The following is a 27,460-nucleotide window of genomic DNA, read 5'->3' on the forward strand; positions in this document are numbered from 1 at the left end:
CTACAGTCCGCAATGCCTTTGTGAAGAAGCACCTTTCATTTAGCATTCCACTTAAATTGCTGCTACAGGGTGAACTGCCATAACAAAACATGTGATCCTTTATAGTGACATGACTTATCCATGGTAATCATATTTTCTTGTACCAAAGTAAAATCAAAAGTAAAATCCCTTTTCATAAACCGATTAACATTTGTTAATTTCTATATATTTAGTCTATATCCTCCATGCAGGCAGGTGAATGCATCAGAGTGTAAATGGACAATGTTTTTTAAGAAATATCTCGACAGAGGTACAGTCTGAGTGAAGGCAGTGTAGAGAACTGCAAAACATTTTTCCAGCAAAGCTAACTGGGGCAGAGGTGGATTTTGCCAATAAATGCAAGACACACTGGATTCATAAGAGGGGGGTGGGTGGAGGATGAATTTTAAATGGATCCACAAAGAATCCCTAGTGTACATCAGAAAATCTGTACCATTCCTTTACTTCCTGGAGTCCTTCACTCAGTAACAATTATACACACAGAATTTCCACCAAGTGGAACATTTTACAAGCTTTAAGGGCTGTGCAAAATTTCTTCAAAATTACACTAAATTCAAACCAGCATGAACTGTATCCTCACATAAATTTTTCAAATTTCAACCCTATACCTCTGTCACTTTGTAGTACAACCTGTAGTTAAATCTACTGTAGGTTTTTATGCAAGCAACTAATTATGTATTAACCCTGGGTGTAGTTCGCGAAGTAGGGCTACGCGTAGCTACGCAAAGTTCACTTCGAACTACGCGAGCTACGCGTAGCACTACACAAACTGCATAGTACCCTGTTCGACTGTGCAAGATGCCGTTTTCATTGATTGCACAGTGCGGACAAGCATCCGGCACTGTGCAATCGTTGAAAACAGCATCTTGCACAGTGCGAGCTGTAGTTTTCTGCCGCTCGAGTAGATTTTTACTCGAGCGGCAGCTTTCTCAACGCGGACTTGTAGTTTCTCATCGCGAGCGGTCGCCAGCATATGTGACCACTCGAAATGGAAAAACCTGACCTCCCCGCGTTGAGAATCTTGCCGGGAGGTTTATTTTCCACGCTCACAATCGACAACTCGATGTTGCTGATCGCGAACGAGGAAAAAGTCTCGCCGAGATGCCATTTTGCTTGCTCGCGGTCGCCAACTTGACGTTGAGTACCGCGAGCAAGCAAAAAATGACTGCTGCACCACACTACGCGTGTTTGCACTGTGCTACGTGCAATTCCCGTAGTGCGAAGTAGAGGAAACTTTGCAAACTACGCCAGCGTAGCTTAGTCCTTTGCCCAGAGTTATTATGTATGTTCTATGGGTCTTCGTGGGGCTTAGTGAAGACAATCCTTGTAAATATTGTTTTGTACAATCGTCATTTTCAACTGTCCTTATATAACAATTTTTTCCAAGTTGTTCCTACTCACAAAAGGACAATAAAAGCAAAAATATTCCAGTAGCTTACATTAAAGTATGCAACTAAATGTGAAAGAACACTTACTTCCTCTTCAAATATCCTTTTGTATCTAACATATTTTTCAGACGATTTATCATTTAGATCCGCTGTAAACGTTTCTGAGATTGTAAGTTGCATGTTGATTTTGGCTGCAGATTTAAGGAAAAAGAAGTGAGTGACATTGACAGTTAACCATCTTTTCATATTTAAATGTAAATGGAACATCATTTTCAATATTTTGCAACAAATCTATACAAAAGCACACATACCATGACATATATTTTAAATATATATATATATATGTTCATAAAACATATATCAGAAATAGTGCAGGTGTTGGAAGGTGGCTTATTAGTAGGGGTAAGTATGCACCTACCACTAACAATAAGGCACTAAATACAATATAAGGTCCAGACAAGGTCTCAATAAATTATTCTCTTGCTCATCCATTGTAGCTAGCAACGAGCAGTCAGGCTTAACTTAGGAGACTGGTATGAAGCATCAAAATCCCCAATACATTAAATAAGTAAGACACAATCCAAAACTAAAAAAATCCAATTTTGGGAACCAGAGATATTTTTTTTGATAGAATGAACAATTTCTGGGGCTTAAAAACATAAAGAGCCAACTTGGAACATCCGGTCATGCTTGACCAGGACAAAGTCAAAGTATTAGGCCAACCATGATGGTGCCCTGGTCGAATGCACTATGCGGGAAGCCTTCGTCAGCTTGGTTCAGCAGGATCCCTCTGTCAACTCATTGAAGTTTTGAGCTCCGAAGCTTTTAGCAGGACGAACCTGAAATCCAGGCTGGGTCGGAGTACTTGGTACTCAGCTTGATTCTGGACGTCACGTTGGTTACCTTATGGACCAGGACGGTGTCCCAACATTACATACATTTAGTATAACGGTGCAAACCTTATTCTTGTCCCCTTAATGTGATTGAAACAAGCTTTTCACACTTCACTGTGATCACTACCGTTGTATAACAAGGGATTTGAGAATCCCTTGCACTGCCGAGGCTGCCCAAAGTGCAGTGCAAAGAATTATGTTGTGAGCAGCCTCATTTAGCATCAGCCCTGCTATGCAACATAAGGTACCTCTCCACTATAACAAATCATCAATTGAATGCACCCAATTTACTTCTTCGTCCCTTACAAAACTTCTTGCTTGTCACATATTCAACAATAATAAATAAAAGAAGACAAAATAAGAGAAGGAGAACACATAAGTGCGATGGGTAAAACGTGTTCTACCACAAAAGGATTTAAGAATATACGAGAGCTTTGTTCATAAAAAATACTCAAAGTTATGATTAGGATAAATATGGCTTCTTGGCATTCCTTTGCCAAAGGCAGGGATAAAGAACATGAATGTGAATACCCAGATCTTTGTCAGAAAATGATGCAGATTAATTAGCTACCTATTCCCCTACACATCACACTACATGCTAGATTAGACTGGTAGGTATGTTTTACAATTGAAATTCTTCTCCATATAGTTTATGAGCAACTACATCAAAATGACAGAAGTTCACATTGGATGCCCAAGAAGAGATTTTTAACAAGACCAGGGATAGGAGATCTTCATTAATTCAAAACAGCCAATCGTCACGCAAGCCTACGGAAAAGGGAAAGGTCTAGCATGGGTCTATCCTATCTAATTGGCCCAGTTCATACCACCAAAGCAAAAACCTTTTAATGACAATGGCTTTGCTCCGGAAGCCGGTACCTCATTTTCTTCATCTTGAAAATTCTTCCGTAACATAGTTTAACGAAACATTTAACTCCCTCGCCACACTTGACCCACATTTTTGTTTCTGAGCGCACTATTTTCCTGAATGGGTGTAGCTGTTCTCTTGATGAATCACTTCCTTCACCTGTAATGTCATAGACCCCTTCCATGATATAAAGTCAGAGAAATAATTGGTAAGTGGCCCAACTGTCAACAACACCCGTTTTTGACTGCTTACCCTTATCTATACCAGTCATAGATAGGCCAGACAGATTAGGCCTTTACGCCACTTTATGTAATATAGGGGCATATTACCAAGCAATAGCGATAATTATCGCTATTGCTTGGTTAGAGACAAAAATTTACCGCAGCGCTGCGTCGATTTTTACCGCAAATAAACCTTGGTATTACCAAGGTTTAACGCAAATGCGGTAAAAATCGCCGCAAAGCATGAATATCGCTGAAAAGTCAGCGATATTCATGCATTAGCGAGCTAATGCTCTTAGCCATGTTATCCACCTCCCTTTGGATAACATGGCTAAGAACTGCTCAGGGCAGGTGTTAGCTTTTGGAGATATTCCCGCTTAGCGCGAATATCTCTAAAAGTTGGTAATAGGAGATAGCGATGTTAGCGACTGTTTCCAGTCTCTAACATCTTGGCACGCCCACTTTGCATCTCATTAGTGATAAATATCACTGACATGCAAAGTGGGGCCCAAGATGGTCGCTATCTCCTACTAGCTGTCGCTAACTGGTGTTAGCGGCAGCTAGGTAATAGGGAGATAATTTTTAAAGCCAAAAAAGCGTAGATAAACCCCGTTGATAATATGCCCCTAAGTCTATTCATGGTGAAAATTTACTGCGAACTGCACCATTCATGCTAAAGCATGGGAACAACTGAATGTGAGTCGTTTTTTTTTAACTGCATCCTTGCAGCAAAAACTAAAGGGAGGATGCATTTGGCACTAAAATATAGCACAAAAAGATGCATTTACAATTTCACAAAAGCAAATTATGTGCATTTCATACACAACTAGTAATAGAGTATGTACACCTGATTTGCTCTAAGGGGAATGGGAGTCTTTTGATAAGTTCGGTCGTCATCACTTTTCCCACGCATTACAGTGGGTATTTAGGATAATAGGAGCGGTGGCCTTCAAGATTGGTGTAAGGATTCTTAATTTAATGATCAAAAAATTTTGGGGAAATACATTTCTAGAAAAGTGATCAATCCATTTGATTGGTGCAGTAACAGAGCGTAAAAATGTATGCTAGTTAATACCTGTAAAACGCTGCCCATAACGTCAAACATAATGTGCCGAAAACATTTAAGACCTCTGCTTTATTGTTATTTGCTATTTTTTTAATGTAATCTAGAGGTAAAGCCCAGTGGCACTCTAAATTGAAATGTAAATTCTTTTAATTCTGGCAGTGTTAGCAATATCAGACTTTTACTACATGTCTTGACAACGTCAAGGATGGTGTAACTTGGCAATGTCATGTGTTCTCTATACGGTTGTTGTAGTTTTTCCTATGTTAGCCTAACTGTGCCTGACACAGGCCACATTAGTTTTTTATATAAGCATGTTTGCTTTTGTGCCATATTATATTTTCACACAGAACCTGCAGTTGTATTCTCGTTCTGTTATTTCCTGGGATTTAGTCTGAACAAAAGGCAAGGTCAAACAATAATGTCCCTTGATATGTTGTTATGGTCAGGCACTTGCACCGAGAAACAACATAGAACTGCAGCTGTTGTTTTTGAACATGTAAATCTTGTCATATAGGTATGCAAAGTAATGTAACACATAGAAAGAGACAGAGATTTCCAGAAGAAGATCAATACCGTATCTGAGATGTAGAATGTCCATCTGTGTATGCTACGGTACGGGGTCTGCTACTAAGCCCAGAGTTATTTGCTGTATAATCAGTTTGCTTTTGTAGAAGGGGAGTGGGGTTCGGCTATTCTCTCTTATAATATGACAGGGCTTTTCATAATACACGGTTTATTGACAATACTGATGGTATTTTTGCTAGGCAGTTGCTTTTTGATTGTGGCATGTATACTACATTCTAGAGCACAAAAGTTTAAACTTTCTTCGATCTCTGTCATATCTTATTGTGGACGAGAGTGTGAGTGAAAGCAGGTTTCCTGTCACCGTGATCCTGAGGGGGTGGGAGTGTTGTGTTCTGGGGTGTCAATTCACTTGTCTCTCAGGGTATGAGTAGGAGAGCAAGTGAGACACCAAAGCTAGTCACATTCGGGCTCATGGTCCTGAGGTGGTATGGTGACTCAGTCCCTGTTTACTAATGTTCTATGGTCCCAAGCATAGTTCTGTTCCCGAGCAGCAAGGCTGCTTTGTAGAAAAGACATTACTTTATAATGGTGATCATGAACCAAGTGGATGGGGTTGGAGGGTGAGAACACATGTTAAATCTGCATTACAATCCCAACAATGTTGTGGTCTTTTCTAAGGACTCAGACTCTGAGAGATATTTACAAAGAAATGATGCAGTGTAGTCAATCAATCAATCAATCAAAGACATTTATAAAGCGCACTACTTATCCAGAGGGTCTCAAGGCGCTTGGGGGGGGGGGGGGGGGGGGTGCTGTTACTGCTCGAACAGCCAGGTCTTGAGCTTCTTCCTGAAGGAGAGGTGGTCTTGGGTCAGGCGCAGGTCGGCCGGGAGGGAGTTCCAGGTCTTGGCGGCCAGGTAGGAGAAGGACCTTCCTCCTGTTGTCGTTCTTCGGATGCGGGGGACGGCGGCGAGGGCGTGACTGGCTGATCGGAGGTGGCGTTTGGGAGCGTAGAAGTTGATGCGGTTGTTGAGGTAGCTCGGGCCTTGATCGTGTAGGTCTTTGTGTGTGTGGGTGAGGAGACGGAAGGTGATTCTTTTGTTGACGGGGAGCCAATGCAGGTCTCTCAGATGTCCGGAGATGTGGCTGTTTCGTGGGATGTCGAGGATGAGTCTGGCTGAGGCGTTCTGGATCCGCTGGAGTCTCTTCTGGAGCTTGGCGGTGGTTCCAGCATAGAGGGCGTTGCCGTAGTCCAGTCGGCTGGTGACGAGGGCCTGGGTGACCGTCTTCCTGGTCTCGGTGGCGATCCACCGGAAGATCTTCCGTAGCATGCGCAGGATGTTGGAGCACGACGAGGAGACGGCGTTGACTTGTCTGGTCATGGAGAGGGAGGAGTCCAGGATGAATCCCAGGTTGCGTGCGTGGTCTGTCGGTTTGGGTGCGGTGCCCAGGGCGGGGGGCCACCAGGAGTCGTCCCAGGCGGAGGGCGAGGAGCCCAGGATGAGGACTTCCGTCTTGTCTGAGTTCAGTTTCAGGCGGCTGGTCGTCATCCACTCGGCTACACCTTTCATCCCTTCGTGAAGGTTGGCTCTGGCGGCGGCGGGGTCGTTGGTCCGGGAGAGGATCAGCTGGGTGTCGTCGGCGTAGGAGATGATGTTGAGGTTGTGTTGGCGTGCGATGGCTGCGAGGGGGCTCATGTAGATGTTGAAGAGGGTGGGGCTCAGCGAGGATCCTTGAGGGACGCCGCAGATGACTTCGGTGGCCTCTGACTTGTACGGTGGTAGACGGACTCTCTGTGTTCTTCCGTCGAGGAAGGAGACGATCCATTCCAGTGCCTTCTCCTGGATTCCTATTTACAACAAGGGGTGGTGAGGGACAGAGTCTCTGAATTAAGCAGAAATCTCTCACCCAGTCAAGAGATCAGGGCTAGATCCAACACTGTTTTTTAGCTCACTGCACCATCCCAGTTTCAGAACCTGGCTGTATGCAAATTAGTCTGTTCCTGTCCCAGTGCATGATGGGAACAGGGCAAACCAAACTACAAAAGCCAATTCTTACACTGGGAAGGAAACAAGCTCCCGGGGACCGGATTCTGGCATTACAGCCGTCTTCGGCCCGGTTTGCTTGAATCCTGATGGTGCAATGAGCAAGGGACTCACATCTGAGTATATCCTTCCACGCTTAGGGTGAACAAAAATATTTACAACAAGCGGTGGTGAGGGACAGAGTCTCTGAATTAAGCAGAAATCTCTCACCCAGTCAAGAGATCAGGGCTAGATCCAACACCGTTTTTTAGCTCACTGCACCATCCCAGTTTCAGAACCTGGCTGTATGCAAATTAGTCTGTTCCTGTCCCAGTGCATGATGGGAACAGGGCAAACCAAACTACAAAAGCCAATTCTTACACTGGGAAGGAAACAAGCTCCCGGGGACCGGTTTCTGGCATTACAGCCGTCTTCGGCCCGGTTTGCTTGAATCCTGATGGTGCAATGAGCAAGGGACTCACATCTGAGTATACCCTTCCACGCTTAGGGTGGACAAAAATATTTACAACAAGCGGTGGTGAGGGACAGAGTCTCTGAATTAAGCAGAAATCTCTCACCCAGTCAAGAGATCAGGGCTAGATCCAACACCGTTTTTTAGCTCACTGCACCATCCCAGTTTCAGAACCTGGCTGTATGCAAATTAGTCTGTTCCTGTCCCAGTGCATGATGGGAACAGGGCAAACCAAACTACAAAAGCCAATTCTTACACTGGGAAGGAAACAAGCTCCCGGGGACTGGTTTCTGGCATTACAGCCGTCTTCGGCCCGGTTTGCTTGAATCCTGATGGTGCAATGAGCAAGGGACTCACATCTGAGTATACCCTTCCACGCTTAGGGTGGACAAAAATATTTACAACAAGGGGTGGTGAGGGACAGAGTCTCTGAATTAAGCAGAAATCTCTCACCCAGTCAAGATATCAGGGCTAGATCCAACACCGTTTTTTAGCTCACTGCACCATCCCAGTTTCAGAACTTGGCTGTATGCAAATTAGTCAGTTTCTGTCCCAGTGCATGATGGGAACAGGGCAAACCAAACTACAAAAGCCAATTCTTACACTGGGAAGGAAACAAGCTCCCGGGGACCGGTTCCTGGCATTACAGCCGTCTTCGGCCCGGTTTGCTTGAATCCTGATGGTGCAATGAGCAAGGGACTCACATCTGAGTATACCCTTCCACGCTTAGGGTGGACAAAAATATTTACAACAAGGGGTGGTGAGGGACAGAGTCTCTGAATTAAGCAGAAATCTCTCACCCAGTCAAGAGATCAGGGCTAGATCCAAAACCGTTTTTTAGCTCACTGCACCATCCCAGTTTCAGAACCTGGCTGTATGCAAATTAGTCTGTTCCTGTCCCAGTGCATGATGGGAACAGGGCAAACCAAACTACAAAAGCCAATTCTTACACTGGGAAGGAAACAAGCTCCCGGGGAAATAACGGTGATGGATCAAGCCCTGATCTTTGGACTGGGTAAGAGTGGTCTGCTTAATTCAGACACTCTGTTCATAACCACCCCCTTTTCTGAATCGTTTTTGGCCACTATAGGTGTGGCAGGGTATACTCAGACATGAGTCCCTTTCTCACTGCTCCATCAGGATTCAAGCAAGCCGGGCCGAAGACGGCTGAAATGCCAGAAACCGGTCCCCGGTAGCTTGTCTCTTTTCTGGTGAAGAATTGGCTTGGTAGTTTAGTCTGCCCTGTTCCCATGATGCACTGGGCCAGGGACAGACTGATTTGCATATAGCCAGGTTCTGAGCTGGGATGGGGCAGTGAGATAAATAACGGTGATGGATCAAGCCCTGATCTTTGGACTGGGTAAGAGTGGTCTGCTTAATTCAGACACTCTGTTCATCACCACCCCCTTTTCTGAATCGTTCTCCTGGATTCCGACGTTGCTGAGGCGCTGCACTAGGGTGCGGTGGCAGACAGTGTCGAATGCCGCGGAGAGGTCTAGGAGGATGAGGGCCGCTGTTTCTCCGTTGTCCATCAGGGCTCGGATGTCATCGGTGGCAGCGATGAGGGCGGTCTCGGTGCTGTGGTTGGCTCGGAAGCCAGACTGTGAGGGGTCGAGGGATCCATTCATCTCGAGGAAGGCGGCCAGCTGTTTGTTGACGGTCTTCTCGATGACTTTGGCTGGAAACGGGAGGAGCGAGATGGGGCGGTAATTCTTGAGTTCGGTGGGGTCCACTGTTGGTTTCTTGAGTAGAGCGCTGAGTTCGGCGTGTTTCCAGCTCTCCGGGAAGGTGGCGGTGTCGAAGGAGGTGTTGATGATGTCCCGCAGGTGGGGTGCGATGACAGCATCGGCCTTGTTGAAGACGTGGTGAGGGCAGGGGTCGGTGGGAGATCCGGAGTGGATGGAGTTCATCATGCGGACGGTGTCTTCGGTGCTGATTGGAGTCCAGGGGCGGAGGGTGGTGGTGGGCGGCGATGCTGCGGTCGTGGCGTGCGTCGGTTGAATGCTGAAGCTGTTGTGTATATCCGCGATCTTGTTGTGGAAGTAGGAGGCGAGGGAGTTGCAGAGGTCTTGCGATGGGGTGATGTCGTTGTTTCCGGCGTTGGGGTTGGAGAGCTCTTTCACGATGTTGAAGAGTTCCTTGCAGTTGTGTGCGTTGTTTTCCAGCCGGTCCTTGAATGCAGTTTTCTTGGTGGCGCGGATCAGTTGGTGGTGCTTCCGGGTGGCAAGCTTGAGGGTGGTCATGTTGTCCGGTGTTGGTTCCCTTCTCCAGACTTTCTCGAGGGCTCGGCAGTTCTTCTTGGAGCTCTTGAGTTCGTCGGTGAACCATGGGGCTTTCTTGCTGCCGGGTCTGCTGGGCGGGGTCCTCAGAGGGGCGAGTTCGTCCGCGCAGTTGCTGATCCACTTCGTGAGGTTGCCGGCGGCCTGGCTGGGGTTCGCTGAGCTGGCGGGAGGGTGCTGGGTCAGGGAAGCGGCGAGCTGGTCGGCTGTGATCTTGTTCCAGCTTCTTCGGGCAACCTGTTGCTGGTGGTGGTGGATCGTCGTTCTTCTGAAGTTGAAGTGGACGCAGCTGCTGCACACAATTTAGCAGCCCCACGCTACGTGAGTCATTAAAAAAATGCAGAGATGTGCCATATTTACAAGAATACGTCGCATCCCTGTGTTTTCCCTTGCTGTGGCACTAAAAAAGCTGCCTAGCGCCAACACAGACACCATTGTGCCATAAACAATATTTAAAGGCAATTTGCTCCTTCTATGTGTGCTGCAGAAAGCGCAAAAACAAGGAGAAATAAAAGTATTTCTCCTTGTTGCACAAATCTAACACCTGATATTCAGTGGCGTTAGTTTTTGGCACTGTCTCAGATTTAAAGATCCTTGTAAATCTGGAGCAGTGTCAAAAAGCAATAGGTGTTGTGGTGGAACTCCCACAGCAACACCCATTGCACATCCCTTTCACGCAAAAACCTGTGTGAAACAGGACGATATTTACAAAGTGGTGTTAAGCCATTCAAGGGGGCGTAACACTGCTTTGTAACTATGGAGCAGTCCATTGCACCACCGGGACGTCAGGAAAAGAAAGTATGGGCCGAAAATTTGTTCCGCTCGCGGAATTTGCGGATTTTCCGCAATTTCGCGGTCCGCAAATCTTGCGAAATTGTGGAATCCGAGGGTGACAGTGATGTACCAGAGGGTGGCAGTGATGAACCAGAGGGTGGCAGTGGTGAACCAGAGGGTGCTGTGATGAACCAGAGGTTGGCAGTGATGAACCAGAGGGTGGTAGTGATGCACCAGAGCGTGGCAGTGGTGAACCAGAGGGTGCTGTGATGAACCAGAGGGTGGCAGTGATGAACCAGAGGGTGACAGTGATGAACTAGAGGGTGGCAGTGATGAACCAGAGGGTGACAGTGATGAACTAGAGGGTGCCAGTGATGAACCAGAGGGTGGCAGTGGTGAACCAGAGGGTGCTGTGATGAATCAGAGGGTGGCAGTGATGAACCAGAGGGTGACAGTGATGAACCAGAGGGTGGCAGTGGTGAACCAGAGGGTGCTGTGATGAACCAGAGGGTGCTGTGATGAACCAGAGGGTGGCAGTGATGAACCAGAGGGTGACAGTGATGAACCAGAGGGTGGCAGTGGTAAACCAGACAGTGCTGTGATGAACCAGAGGGTGGCAGTGATGAACCAGAGGGTGACAGTGATGAACCAGAGGGTGACAGTGGTGAACCAGAGGGTGGCAGTGGTGAACCAGAGGGTGGCAGTGATGAACCAGAGGGTAGCAGTGATGAACCAGATGGTGGCGCAGCTAAACTGCCCGGGAGCCCTGTGGGTGTGAGCCCCCATGCTGCTCAGCTGCCCAGGGGTTGTGAGCCCCTGCGCTACTGAACTGCCCCGGGCCCAGTGGGTGTGAGCTCCGTGCTGCTAAACTGCCCCGGAGCCCTCTCAGTGTGCTCAATTGCCTGGGAGCCCTCTGGGTGTGAGCACTTATTGTGCTAAGTGCCCCCCTGCCCCCAGTACATATATACCCATAGCACCATTACGCTCTTGCACCATGAAGTCTGGTGCCTGGATGCTCCTGATCCGTGCAGGTGGTACCACGGTCTGGTGCAGTCAAAATATAAAGTCATAACTTGCTACACAGCACCAATAAACACGTGTCCCCCCTGGCACCGATATGCGCATGTACCAGGCGTGCAGTACCCGCATGCCACTGCACCCTACTGCCCAGCGCCAGCATATTCCTGTACGGGGCAGTTTAGTGTGAGATGGGACATTGTCCAGCAGCAGCAGCTGCATGCGCCTGAACCCACTGAGCAGGATCAGAATGGCTTTGTACCAACACGCGCAGCAGAGCTATCTTGGACATCTGAAGGATTCTGGGGTCCTCTGCCAAATGTATTTTTGCATCCATGATTTTCCCGAGCACCATCCCCGTGTAGCTGCTGTGACCAGGAGGCTGTTTTCTCCTCATCTGCTGCTCTGCTCGGTCTCTCACACTTTATCAGCAAGATGCATGTGAACTCGCATAGAAGCCCCGCCCATTTGGCCCTGTCCACCACACACTAGCGGTATGAAACGTCTTCCCGCCCGTCCCCACAATTATGGCCAGCTCACTCAAGGAACCTCGGTGCCTTTTGGTGCGCTAGCAAAGTTACAGGCACACGTGGTCACATATTTGTGCAAATGGCGCAAAAATCCACGGGCGAATTCGCGAACTCGCGGATTTTTTTTGCCATTTCGCGTGAATTCGCGGACCGAGAATTCACAAATTTTGCCCATACTTAAGGAAAAGTGAAGTTTCGGTGGTGCAGTGCCCTTGTAAATATCCCAATTTGTCTTATGGGGATACACTGCCTGTAGCTGATTTACTGTCCTACACTAGAAGGTTAGGATAGGCAATGAAGCTGAACTGCCATATGAATATAAGTCAAAAGTTACTAATGCACCTAATGTGTTTTGTAAGTGATTGTCTTGTAGAAAGACATTTTTAGATCTGAAGGAAACCCCATGGAGTAGGCAGATAACAGTGGGGGGGATTCCATCCAAAGGCAAAATAGTCATCTGTCACTGAAACCAAAAAACAGAATAAAAATACTATGAATAAAAGGACCACAGACTGATGCTGTCAAGACATCAAGTACAGAAAGGAGGTGCTTCAGGTGATGGACACACACCTCAGATGAGGTATAGCTGGATACCAGTGGCAAATCAATGAAGGGATATGTTGCAGTCAGCAGTTAACTCTAGCAGCAAAGCCTCAAAGAGATTGAACGAGGGCCGATATATCACTGAGGACTGCGTGTAACACATATACTGGGAAACAGAAAGACCCAGATTGAACGCGCCTTGATCGGACCAATGGAATGGAATGGAACTAAAACTTATATAGCGCAAAACTGCCAACCTACGGGGATCCTGGTGCTTGGATCAAAAAAGAAGACATCGAAAAGCAGAATCAGATGTCAATAGAAGGAACTAAAAAGCATCTAAGACTCAGGGGCAGCTCATTCCAGATCGATCTGAGATCTCTTGAATCTGGTAGTTGTGATCAGATTAGTGTTTGAAGAGCAGAGCTGTCTCCCTGGATTATACTAAGTGAACGTCTCTTACAAGGGGACAGGACCCTGGCCATGTACTACCCTATATACGATGCAGAGAGATTTAAAACAAATTCTCTCCCTAATGGGCACCCAGTGGAGATCTCTTAAGGCCAGTGTCATAGAGGACCGACATTGTCTGTTTAGCGCCAACTATGCTGCCATCACGTGGACTCTCTGCAACCCCTGTACAATATACTGTGGTGCCCCCAAATACAGGGAATTGAAGTAGTCCGGCCTGCTCATGATTACACTTCTCACTACAAGAGGTCGAGTTTCTTCAGGAAGTAGGGGAAGAATCTTCCATAATATTCGTAGCAGGAAAAAAGACAGGCCTCTAGCAGTTTTGTTAGCTTGTATGTCCATTTGAAGATTTTCATCAACCATAACTCCCAGGTTGCGCACCACTTTGGCTGGAGCCAGAGATTAATCCTCAGGAGTGGGCTTGAACTCTGTCGGCAGATTTCGAGACATTCTGGTGGCAGGACAATGCACCACCTCCGTTTTCCCCCCATTGAACTGTAGGGAGTTTTTCCTAAGCCAACCTGCAGTTTAGCGCATGCACTCCTGGAAGGTATCCATAGATACCGCTTGTTTCCCCTCCAGATGGAACACCAGTTGGGTGTCATCTGAGTAGTTGACCAAGTCCACCCCATAATATTTGGTAATGGGGAATAGAGGACGGAGGTAGATATTAATAAGGATTGGGCTTATTGCCGAGCCCTGTGGCACCCCATGATGAATTGGGGACATGTCAGAGGTGAAAGGCGTCAAAGACACAGCCTGTTGTCTTCCTAACAAATAGGATCGTAACCACTGCAAGACCCGTCCTTTAACCCCTATACTTTCCAGTCTCTCCACTAGCACGGTATGGCTCACCATGTCAAATGCAGCTGACATGTCCAATAATACTAGGACAGAGGAATTCCCATTGTGAGCACGCATTCGCAGATTGTCCATTACAGTTGCCAAAGAAGTCTTGGCCCAATTCCCGGACGGAAGCCATATTGGTCCCTATCCAGCAACTGATTATCCTCGAGATAACTCAATAGACTTTTACTAACTGCCTTCTCCAATATTTTAATCGGGTAAGACAGTAAAGAAATTGGTCTAAAACTTGCTGGGTTGGTAGGGTCCAAAGATGTTTTTTTAAGCAGGGGAGTTACTACTGCTTGCTTCCATGCCTCTGGTACCACTCCTTCCTCCAGCGACTGACAGTAGATCTTCCATAGCCAGGAAAAGGTTTCTTGACCCAAGATTTTCCATATTTCTGGCTGGAAAAGGATCTAATGGGAAACCTGAGGACACACTTTGAGCAAGCTGGTTAAAGGAGTCCTCTGAAGGGGCATAGAAGGTGTCCAGAGAGGTAACTATCTGGGATTCTACATCTGGCTTCCAGGGTGAGTCGCCCGGTCCATCAGAGTGTAGTTTTCCGACAATTTTAGTTATTTTGTCCTCGAAGAAAAAGGCAATCTCATAGCAGAGTTACTGCAATGTGACCACCTTATTACTCATGCAGGCTGGACTGGATAGATCCCTAACAATATTAGAAAGTGCTTTTGTACTATTGGGGGCTTGCAGAATAGATTTAGCATAGAAGTCTGCTTTGGCCCTCACAATAAATTCCATATATTGTGTCTGTACCAGTTTTAGGACTTTCTTATCTGGTTCCAGATAGGCCCTCCTCCATTTTTTCTCGGCCTTTTTGCATGATGCCCGTATCTGTTTTAGTTCATCATTGTACCAGGGAGCAGAGATTTTTTTCCTGTTTTTGAGGCGCTTTACTGGAACTATCAAATCAAGGGTTCCTGCTATGGCGTTACAGTAAGTCTGATAGTTTTCACCTACAGAAGCAGAAGAAGAAAAGATAGTCTGATCCTGAAAAGTCAGCTGCGTTTTATTTTTCACCAGCTTAGCCCATTGTCTTCCCTTTTGAAAGGTCGACGGTTGATTATTATTGTCCTCCAAGCTAGGTATCTTAATACAAAAAATGAATTAAGGAGTGGTCAGTCCAGCTTTGGGGCAAAACATGGACCACCTCCATCTCGGCCTGATTCGCAAACAGGAGATCTAAGACATGTCGTCCTAGGTGAGTTGGTTGTGTTATCATTTGACGTAGACCGAGGTTCTCACAAGTGTGCCTTGGGTCCCTCAGATTGTTTTCTAGGCTGCCACTGTCCCGTAAATTAAAATCTCCTAATACAATCATGCGCGCATGAGTTAAACTCAGGTCGGTAATAGAGTTAAGCAGATCTTGAAACTGGGTGTCCGCCCCCAGGGGTCTATAGCAGACCACTCCTGTGAGTAGTCTGCCCTTAGCCTCCTGAAGTGAGAAGCCCAACCATTCAATCCCAGTGACCTCGTCTAGTTGTAGGGGTGCAAAGTTCCATTTTTCCTTAAAAATCACCCGACCCCCCCTCCTCTCCTAGTCGTCCTCGGTTTATGGAATATTTTAAATCTGTCTGGGCAGACAAAACCCATTTGCAACAGCGAGTCTGAGGTGGTCCAGGTTTCAGTCAAAAAAAGAACGTCCACATCCATGTTTTCTAGCATGGTGGGCACCTCTTGGTAGTGTTCCTCAGCCATCCACACGACCCAATGATAACAAACTACACAACAACTCTTAATATCATGTAACACACTGCAGTGATGCAGAGGCACAAACAAACATTCAAGATCAGAATATGTATGCTGCGAAACAGCAGTCATGAATGGCCATTAGTGGTACCCAGAGATACCAGCTCCTGCCAATTGCACTGGTATACTTGTCATCATCCTCACTACCCCTAGTCTCCGTGGTCATGAAAGCAGCTGTAGAAAGACAACGTAAACATATTTCACAAGCCCCCATTCACTTTCTACAGTTTGCACCCCTTGTCCAATCGCTTCCCCTCATTTGCACAACCAGAGGGGCAAGTGGTCAACTCAGTGAAGTCATTCATAGCCAGTGCCTGCACTGTGTTACTTCCACTCTCCCTGACATGTTAATGACTCAATGGTTATGGTCATGTCTTCCACAGAACCCTATGAAAGAGAAAATCGAGCACTACAATGTTTACGTTTCAAAGCTAGAGCTAAATTTGAATAATACAAACGTTGGAGTGTCCTGCAAACGATCTTGGAGACACTGAACTAAAATGTCATTGTCAGGATAAAGAGTAGATGAATTGGAAGCCACAAGGACATGAGGAAATATGAGAGAACTTCAAGATTAAAGTGTTTAGGGCCAATGTGAGACTAGAATCCTTTGCTTTCTAGCTTACATAGATTTACAGAAATATTTTTGGAAACAGGACACAAATTGAACAAGGAGTGGCTTGGGTGGCTGTTCAAAAGCCTGACAAGCGAGCATAGGAATTTCAAGAGTTTACTTAGTACAAAATGTTCCCTGTGAAAGAGTGAAAGGTCTTAAGTAAAACAAGCCACTTGCTATTTTTTCCAGGATGCTATAACTTTTACGACTTATGTATGTTTTATGTAATATATGATAAAACCATTACACATTCCAAAATCAATGGCATAGGAATATGTAAATTATTAAATTAACGGATGCTTTCAAACATTGACAAATACACTATCTTTGTTATTCCCAGCATTTTTTCTTTTGTTCATTAAAGTTTCTATCTGCTTGCTTTTTGGTTACAGTTTCCGGGGTTCCTGAACTCGTTTGAATACCTAGAATGGGGAACTCTAAATGGGCATCCACAGCCTGTATTCCCAAATGGACTAATGCACATGCCATAGTTGTTCACTTTAAGGTGCACGGATAAGGCAGGACAATATAAAGCTATTTCACACATAAAAATTACATGTGAATGAACAGGCTGAATGCTTCAATGAAATTAAGGAAATTCATCCAAACATTTTTCATTTTGGAGTAAAATTATACATGAGATGAATGGCATACATGAGCTTGGCAGTGACTTGTAAACTATTTGAATACTTTCAAAAGGGGAGACACAGGTACTCCCAAGGTCTTGCAGTCAACAGAATTGTTTAAGAGAATGCTGTAATCCTTTGAAAAGTTCTGGAGTGCAGCAGACTCATCATCTGTCTGCACAGGAAGTCACACCACTGCATTTCCTCATTTCCATCAACCCAGGAAGTGACACTGCATTTGACATCATTCATCTGCACAGGATGTGACATCACTAGATTTCCTGTCATCCATCTGCACAGGAACAGACATCACCAGCATCCTGCATTTAACATTATAGTATTTCCCCATCCATCTGCACAGGAAGTGACATAACTGGGTTTCCACAAAAGCCAGCTTTAACAAAACGGAGCTAAGGAAGAGGACTTCATTTCCCATCATTCATCCACACAGGAAGTGAGACCATTGCAATTCCAATCATTTCTCCGGCCAGGAAGAAACATTACTGGCTTTCCCATCATACATCTGAACAGGAAGGTACATCACTGGTTTTCTGCCAAAACTGTCTTCAAAACAAGAAGCCAAGCAAGAGGACTCAATCTCCCATCTTCCATCTACACAGGAAGTGACACAACTGCATTTCCCATCACCCATGTGCATAGGAAGTGACATCACATCATGCTGTCTCCCTACTTCAATAAACTCTTCAGGGCATTCCGCCACCCGGGTATCCCCAGCAAAGAGCAGGCAAGGATATCGCCAGTTTTGACCTTCCTGAACCTGACCATGATCCACTGAAATTTACAAGGTAAGATATAATCATGAACCTCAACAGGGACTCCATACTGCCAGTCTCCCCAATCCCACCCAGATGTTGACAAACCAGTCACTCAGCTAGCATTCACACAACACATAGACCCAATCATGTACACCATGTACACAGCCCACTAACTACCACACATCATCATCCTACAGGACATGAAATCCAACTCATGCTCATCAACGCTTCCTCTGCCGTGCTCCACACACCAGACATCATCACCTAACACATGTGTGACACCTTCATCCTTACTGAAACATGGTCTTACAGATCTTTGCACATCCTAGATGTCCTTCTGCCCACAGACTACTGCATCCATCATGTAGACCATGCACATAAGAAGGGATGAGGCATCACTATCATCCATAGGTCCTCCTGGTCGAACACTGCAGGCAAGCAGGTAATACTCAATTCCATGGATTGCTGACATGCCATTGCCCAATCTCCACAATTCAGTCGTCCAACTATCATTTCATCAACAAGCCTTCCAAGCAGAAAAAATCATTCATTTATGAATTGTCAGAAGTCCTCACCACCTTGTTCATTTTCCAAACCACACCCCCCTCTGATGTGACTTTAACCTCCTAGATAACACAAGCTAAAAAAAACAAGAGCCACCCTCTTAAACCTCATAAATATAATCAACGTTGTACAGAATGTCACAAACCCAACACATCCAGAGGCCACATCCTTTACCTTGCCTTCTCAACATTCTCAACATCACCAACAAGGTAATGAAAACCAACCAAACCCCTGCGCCTGGACCAACCGCTTTGACATACTCTGTGAACAATAAACGATCCATCCGCAAACACTAAAGAAAATAAATGACTCCAGCGGACCTTTTGATACTGAAGTCCCTCATCTCAATATGCAAAGAGGTTATCACATCAGCCTAAGCAAATTACTGTGCCATCACCAGCAATAAGGTCATCAACAAAAGAAGAACACTGATAAGCTCTATCGAACACAGCATCAAACTGCTGGCAGATCCACCTTTTCCTCACTCCACATAAAAGTGAAATGCCACCAACCTCTTCTTCTATGAAAAAATACAGATGATCCCACAGCAAATTGAAAACACCAAGCCTTCTTCAATTCCTACACCCACCCCTTCCCCTTGAATACTGCAATGGTCAGCCTTCAAACTCCCATCTCTACCAAGATCTTTTTGATATACAGAACTCTCTCAAAGCCACTTCTACAGAAGAAGATGTCCTACCATTGTCCTTCATCAAAGCTCTCTCTGGATATGTTCTCTTGCTCCCTACTTCCCATTGCCAATGCCTCCCTCATTCAAGGCCACTTCCCAGAAGTTCTCAAGACAGACTAGATCCTTTCACTTATAAAGAAACCCACTGTAGACCTGATTACCCCACCAACATCCGCCTCTTCACTCACCTACAATTCATTGGCATGGCCATTAAAAAAGCAGTCTATGTTGAACTGCAAAACCCCATCAATCCTACCCATCTCCAGAATGCCCACTAGCCTGGCTTCAGAATACACCACATCACATGTAGACAATGCTTTTGATGAAGCGGGCTTCAGAAAATATTTTATTCTGACTTGTGGATTCAATTCCCCATAACATGAACTAAAGCAATTAATGAGTTGTTGCATGATTTGTTTAATTAACTCAACCTAGATTAAGTTTGCACCACACATGTACACGCGGGAAACTAATTACATGTGCTCTTGTTGCATTTGCAGGTCTGTTTTTGTAACACATGATTAATATTGTCTTGTTTGTTATGTCTGTCCTATTGTCTTTGTCACTATTAATATGCGGCTGATCATTCATGGCATGTGCTTTTTATATGTGCTTACATGTATGTCCTATGTTGTGTTTGTCTGTCTGTGTATCATTTAATTATCTTTTTATTCTTTCAGAAACATAAAGCTGGATTACATGAAGAATGGTAGATATTTTATGTGTTGCTTTATTTGTTTGCTTTTGCTAAATGTCTTTTATTAGTGGGTTAATTAATAATTAGCAAGGGCTGGGTGGTACAGAAGGGTTTGTTTTACCTGAATTAATTTTTCTTTTGTGTTTGTATAAATAATAGTTTTCTGAAAAAGTGACGCAAGCTGAAAGTGGCGCAGTGACGCAAGTTAAAAGTGGCGCAGTGACGCAATCAGAAGTGGCGCAGAAAAGGCCTGCTGTTGTTGAAAGCCACATGAGAAACCCATATTTTGAAGTGGATGATAAACTTTTATTCTGAAATCACTTGAAAATGAACTGCTAAAGACAACTCTGTGGAGTGGGTTTGGATGTGCCACGGAAAGCTCAGAACGGACAGACTCAAGGTTGAAAGGAAGAGACGTGACAGATTTCGTATTGCTTGAACATCTTTGCTACAAAATGTAGCAGACTATGGAACTGTCGCCAGGATTCTGTGCATGAACAATGGCTCTGTGTAAAGCCTGATCTCGTGGTGGAAGATGTCACAGTTTACTGTGGCGTGAGGTGATTCAGCCAATGGAGAGCCAGAATTCAGCTGTTGGAATGTGAAAATAGTTAGTTTAGCTGTAGTTTTAGGGTATAAGAATTAGCTCAGGGAGCAAACTTTTGGCTTACGCTTCTTGATTCCAGAGGGACGTTCTGCTGTCCGATGAATACACGTTAGGAAAGGTAACTTTTAAAGACTTTGTTTCCAGGCGATGAGGGTAGAGACAGAGAGTTAGTTAGGTTTTGGAAATGTTCTTTTTCACTTATTTCTGCTAATGAATAATATTTTCTTGAATTAAGCTCTCTTTATAAATGCTGAATAAAACTTTCTTATGACTTTTTCTAATCCTTGCTTAATAAAGTTCCAAACCTAAGTTTTCTTGAATATGTTTTAATAAACTTTTAAAATGACAAGCTGGTCTTGTTTATTGAAAAGAGTTCAATTTCAACATATAGTATCCATTCACCTCATGATTCAGTTACTCTATTGTTTCTTATGGGCCTGGTATTGATTGGTAAGTGATGGTGGTAGATAGTGACATCATTTATAAAGAATTTTAGTTGCTGCGCTGCATCAATTTGGTAGCTTCAGACGGTTATATGTTGTTTTTGACATGTATGTTACATATATGTTGGTATAGTCATAGGTTTGATGTTTAACAAATGTTGAGTTTTTGAGATTTTTTTGATTTTGTCAGATTGTTATATGTAGTATGTAATCTTTAAGGGTTTTTCCAGCTGTGAAAAATTCCTGGTTTGCCATGGCAAGAATAGTGTGACTAGAAGAGTTACACAGCGCATTTGTCTGTTTCAAAATTGTGGTATAGAATATATCACGTGTTGTGGACGTACAACACAAGTTTAGGGACCTTAGATTGCATGGTTGAATGTATAGTGAGGATTGCCTATGAAATTGTAGCATTAAGCAGAGGGACCTGGTGAGCCTGTTTTAAAGCTTTCTGTGAAAAGAGTAGTAGGATTTATCCAAGCTTGAGAGAAGGGTGGGATAGCGTTGTCTATTCTTATCAACGCTTGACGTTTTCTGTGGTTGGTTCAAGTCCTGCCAAGAATTCGTGTGTGTATGTGTAGGGTTTTCTTGTTTGAAAGTGTGTGAATATTTGGTAACCTGAAGGGTAGGGTAAGAATTACTCTATTGGCAATTGAGACTATTCTGTGAGAATAGCGTTGTCTATTCCGCCCTGAGAATACTTGAATGAATGTATATAAAACTATCTCTTTGTTTAGAAAAGCAGACAAATGGTTTCCTTTATGTAGTTAGTAATTGCGTTCAAAAAGTAATAGGAAAGCGTTTTTGGAGCCTTCAGGGTAAAGAATGCGCTATTTTAAAATATTGTAAAGCGATCTGAAGCCTTTAGGTAAAGTCTGCGCTGTTTAAATGCATTGTAAGGTGTTCTGCGCGATTTAAATGTATAAAAAGTGTTCAGCGTAGCTGATCTGTACAAAAAGGTGATCTGAGCTATTTGAAAGCATTCCAAAGTACTTTGCGCTATTTAAATGAATAGATAAATTGTTCTCTGTGGTTAAAACAATATTAAAAGCCTCCCGATCGAAAATTCTGAAGGGAGGGGCTGTTTTGGGAGTGGAAGAGTGTGGGGAGAGCCTGCAGCTGCAGCCTGCTGCATACGTCAGAGCCCACCGCGCTCTGATTGGTTGATGTGCCTGGACAGAGGAAAACAGCGCTCTCATTGGTTGAGGCGCGATTAATGCTCGAAATTGTTTATTTTATAAGTGTTCCCGTTCTTGCAGATCGCGCTATTTTAAGAAAAATATTGGCTTCATTTCATGTCACATCACAGTTGATGTATGCTGGCGAGTGTAGCATTGTGGGCTTGTTCAGTTGCACTTATGAACATCCCCGTTTTTGATTTAGTTGTCTGATGCGCGTTAATGTTTTAAAGGTAAGCATTTGGTGTCCCGAGTATTTTGTGAAGGAGGGGGGCTGTGGGAGCGAGTGGGAGAGCTGCCTGCAGCGGCTGACTACGTCAGCCGCCGCGCTCCCATTTGTGGAAAGGCCGTCGCGTCATAGGCAGAGCCGCGCTCTGATTGGGCGAAGCTCCGTGAGCCGCGCTCTGATTGGGCGAGGCTCTGTGACATTGGGGCAAAGTAAGCGCTCTATTGGCTGGGAGGTCCGGCGAGTCACAGCTAGGCTGCGCTGTGATTAACTGAGGCATCGCTACTAGTACTGTTTGCTGAGTTATTATTGAGATATTATAATTTATCTCTTCCCTTCATCGCCGCGCTAGCGTGTCACAGTTGATGTGTGACGTGCGCGATTGAGACTGCACTAGCAGCAGCATACGTTTCAGCTACAGCAGCGCTGAAATTAACTGAATAACGCAAAAGCTGCGTTCTGATTGGCTGAGGCGTTTGTGATGTCACAGCAAAGTCGCGCTGTGATTGGCTGAAGCGCTATTGTGTTATTTACATTCTGTGAGTGTTCCCAAAATGATTTCTGTCCTAGTTTCAGTCGGGCAAATTAGTTTAAGGAAAGAAAAGAAGTGTCTTTTCTGATTTGTTGTGTGTCCCTGATTTGTGTATAGCGACGAGTGCTGCGCGCTGTTTTAGAATTAATGGCACAATGTTGTGAGCCATAACCTTTCTCATATTAAGTGTTGAATTAATATTACCCCGCTGTTTCAGGTGCGCGGATGTATGAAGTGCTGAGCGCGAGGGGAGGGAGACGCTGAGCGCGAGGGGAGAGAGAGTACAGCAGCAGCAGTAGCGTTACAGCTACAGCTGTGTTGTGATTGGTTGCGCGTTGTGGAAGCAGCGCTCTGATTGGCTGGAGCGCCGTGCTCTGATTGGCCGAGGCATTTGTGACGGTGTGATTGGCCGAAGTGTTGTTTACATCTGCCGAGAATATTAGGGCTTTGATTTTTCTAGTGTTAGTGTCCAGAGCTTTGTTTTTAAATGACATTTAAAATACATTTGAAATTACATTAAAATGAAATTGAAAGAACACATTCCTCATTAATAATAAGAAGACTGAGCTTTAAGAAGCAGAGAGCTTTTAGAAACAGAGTCACTGAGGCGTTTGTTCTCGTCTGCTGGTTTATGCCTAATGACTGATTTTATAAATAAGTGAGCAGAGCGCTTGTCAGAGAATGAGCATTGTTATTAGTACCTGCTGTTATTTAGCGTTCTGAGAGCCTAGTGCCTGGCAAAATTTCAGTCCTGAGGCAATTATTTTGAGAACAGGGTAGTGTTTGATTCAATTAGACAGGTGTTAATAGCTGCCCTGTCAGTGAAACTCATGTGCGCAACAAAGCTTATCTGAAATATGTCATTGTGCTGTGTAGAAAAGGAACAAGCCTGGTGTTACGTAATGGAATTTACTAGTCACTGGAAAATCCCATACCAGACTGCTCCGTGGTGTCCCTTCTGCCCACAGCGCCGAGAATCTGTTCCCCACTTTTTATTTGAGTGTCCTGCATATATAGTCCCACGGTCAAAATGGCTCAAACCCATGTGTCGCACATTGGGCACTAGGCATTGTCTCTATTCGGACACTCGTACTTTTTACGCATGTGCCACCTCGAAGTACCTTGGGTGGGCATGGCGAATCCGGTCAAAAAGACTTAGGCAAATTGTTTAATTACATTTTTTACCATGGTCTGTTTTAAACTAAATGCTTATTTTAAGAAACTTATAGATCCATTTTCTGATAGCAGAAACTAACGGTTTATTTTAAAAATAATGCACTGAAAGGTATTTTTTATTGTATGTACGCTTTTTAAGATATTGTTATATGTCGAAATAAAGCCTTTTTGACTTGACTTGATTAATTAATTGAAATAAACGCTGTGTTATTGTGCGCAGCCAAGCGTTTAAACATTGCATTCAGCCGAGTGTGGAGAGAGGCTCGTGCTGAAATATATGCTGTGCCACTAACATTGTGTTAAGGAAAGCTTTGATGAAACATCTTCTGTTCTATAATTAGAAAATATAGATCACATGGTTTCTTTCCCTTTTAAAAAGTGCGTGTTACAGCTGACTCGTGTTGCAGCAGCCAGTAAGTGTTGTGACATGGAATTAGTGATTTATGGGGTTTAAAGGGTGTGTGGGTCAGAAGAAAGCAGATTTGAGCTAAAATTATTGTTAAAAGGGTCTAAAGGTTTTTGCAGCAAAACATTTTATTTAAATTAAAAGCAAGCACATTTGGGCTTACTTTTTACAGGTATATGTTGCAGAAGGTGTGTAAGTAAAAAATAAGTACATTTAAAACACATGTGATTATATGTTGGTATTTATTGTTGTAAATAAATATTTTGCGTTGCTATTGTTTTTGCAAATTTATGTTTTTCTTTCCAGGTTTATTAAAAATAAAAGATACAGGTAAATTAGGAGTTATATTAAATTGATCAGGTTATAAAATTTTATTTCACCTGTCCTTAATAAATTAATTAATTAATTGATCAGCAAAAGATTGGAAGGCCAATTAAGTGAACACATTTACTTATTGTGATTACATTTTAATAAAGGTGAGTATTTAAAAACATGGATAATTATTATCCAAAGAAGAAGAAAATGTTTTTCTGCTATCAGAAAATTGAAAATGTATTTAAAAAGATTAAAAAGGTTATTGAAATAATTTTAGATGAAGAAGATGAAGAATGGACTCCCAAATCAGCGAATGTAAATAATAAACCTATCAGAGAAGAATTAATTGATCATTGTAAAAATGATGTTGTAAATACAGATCAGGATAGAAATTCAAGGAAACGCCCAGAGCAGATTAATGTGTCGCCAAGAGTCCCAGTTCAAATTAATAGAGTCCCAGTCCATACCTCTTCTCAAGGTGTCACAACAGGTAGGTATGATGAGATGCCTAGTACCTCTGAAATTAATATTCCTGATCATGTAAGTTCTACAAGTGATTTAATTGAGCAGTTAACGTCAGACATGGAAGCAGTGACAGTTCCTGTGACAATTGAACCTGTTCCCCCAGTGCTTGGAAAAGATGAAACTAGTCCCACAGCTTTAACGGTCCCAATTCAAAAGTTTGCTGAAAAACTTTATTCTAATGTACCTGAAAATAAGTTAATAATGATTCCAACTCAGCAAGAGAGAGTGATGACTCTAGTTTCACCTAGTGAAAACTCTGACGTTGACCTGATACAGCCTGGTGGGTATAAATTACTGGATAATACAATCAGTACAGACAGATTAAAAAGATTACAGGATGATGAGGACATTGAAGGCTTGAACAATACAGGTAGGATTGCCTCTGCCCATATAAAAGATTTAATTTGGGCTTTGAGAAAAAGGGGTAGTCTGAATAAATGGAAAACAAAATGGACGAAGAAAAAAGAGAAGTAAAAAGCGACTTTAGCTTTTGAAGGAGAGTGTAAAAATCCACAGATGCAGAATGAGATAAATCAGCAGCAACAGTTACTGAATGAAAAGCTACAAATTCAGCGACAGGTGGTGATTCAGCAGAATGAGATACATTCGCCGCCATTTCTAAATTATGTTAATGAGCAGAAATACAATACAGATACAGGATTCAGTGGAGTCCAGGAAAACAGACGTGATCCAGTTAAAATTGCAAACATGCAGGGAAACTCATTTCCTAATGTTCCACAGTGCAAGATGAAGTCAGAAACAATTGAAGGAGTTAATCCTGTTATTGAAACATTCATTAAGCAGGGTGTCTTAAAAGAGATTGAGAATAGTCTTTGTGACTCACCAGATATGGGAATTAGAAAGCCAGATGAAACGTACAAAATAGTACAGGACCTGAGAAAGGTTAATAAGATAGTTATCCCTTGTTGTCTTATTGTGGCCAAACAAGGAGAGATCCTTTGTCAGATACCACATGATACTGAGTGGTATTGGGTCCCAATGCACCCAGAGAGTCAAATAATTTTTGTTTACAGGTTCCAAGAGAGAATTCCCAGACAGGTAACTAATGAGAGAATAAAAATAATTGAGGCAATGGAATGCACTAAGTCACAAAAACAGGTAAGAATGCTCCTAGGCATTGTTGGTTACTGTTGCCAATGGATTAGTGCTTTCTCAGTATTTGCAAAACCATTGCAGAGACTGACAAAAGCAGATATAAAAGACCCAATTGTCCTGACAGAAATAAAGCTCGAAGCCATTGAGCAATTTAAAAAGAGTTTGAGTGAAAATCCTGTTCTGGCCATGCCAGACTTCAACAAAGAAATTGAGCTTCTTGACAAAACAGCAGGGATAAAATGTGCTGAAAATGGAGAGAAAAATAATCATGTCTCAAAAGGCAATGAGCACGCAGGTACCATTGTTAAGTTCTGTGCTCAGGAGAGGGTTGCAATCAAAGGGGAAAAATTCAATGAACATGTTTCATGCATCCTCATGCTAATCTTTGCAATTCAGACATGGCAAGAGTTACAATAATTACAAGATGAGGCACATGTTGAGGAGAAAAACACATGGCTCAAAGAAGGTTGCAGACAGAGAGAGGAAGATGAAAGGGTTTACAAAGATGGCGGACCTGTTATGCCCAATTGCATGATTGCTGACATGGCACAGATGTACCATGGTCCAGGTCATTTAGCAAGGGACACAAGAATTCAACTGTTCAGAGAAACATATCTGACATGCCAGAAAAACAATCCATATCAAAAGACATTTGAGAATTTGAGAACCATAGGCCGGGAGGGTGGTTCATTTGCAAAAATTCAAATAGATTTCTTTGAAATGCCCCAACATAACAAACTGAGATATGTCCTAGTCATCATTTGTTTACTTTCAAAATGGTTAGAAGCTTTTCCAACAAGAAAGAATGATACAGTTTCTGTATTCCATCAGTTGGGAACAGATATGGAAAAGGAGCAGGCTCATGATTTATTGCCAAAAGACTTGGTCAGAACAAAGGTTCATCGGAGGAGAAACTGTCTAGTACCCAGGTGGCAGAAAGCAAGTCAGGTGACAACAGATACTGGATGGATGCATATCAATCATACCCTTTGTGCACTTGCACCTGATAACACTAATGAAGTTAGTGAAGACACTACAACTGATTCAGACTCTGAAAAAGAAATTCCTGAAGAAAATCCAGATCTTGAAGATCGACAAGGTGGTCGACATCTGGATGATGATGTCAAAAATCCAGATATTGAAGATCGACAAGGTGGTCGACATCTGGATGAGGATGTCAATGTGAATGAAACATTGAATGAAGAAGATCTAGGGATTGTGATTCTAGATTCAGAAAATG

At 43.7% G+C, this 27,460-nt stretch overlaps 1 protein-coding gene across 1 annotated transcript in view; it reads right to left on the reverse strand.

Moving 5' to 3' along the window:
* Positions 1-27,460, reverse strand: part of LOC147707023 (adhesion G protein-coupled receptor F5-like) — a 948,772-nt gene that overhangs the window by 846,887 nt on the left and 74,425 nt on the right. Inside the window, exon 5 of the mRNA XM_086926247.1 lies at positions 1,515-1,618. Within this exon, the coding sequence (XP_086782373.1) occupies positions 1,515-1,618 (104 nt within the window). The remainder of the gene's footprint in view (positions 1-1,514; positions 1,619-27,460) is intronic.

The sequence above is a fragment of the Lissotriton vulgaris genome, chromosome 6, assembly GCF_964263255.1.
Source record: "Lissotriton vulgaris chromosome 6, aLisVul1.2, whole genome shotgun sequence".
Taxonomy (NCBI): Eukaryota; Metazoa; Chordata; class Amphibia; order Caudata; family Salamandridae; genus Lissotriton; species Lissotriton vulgaris.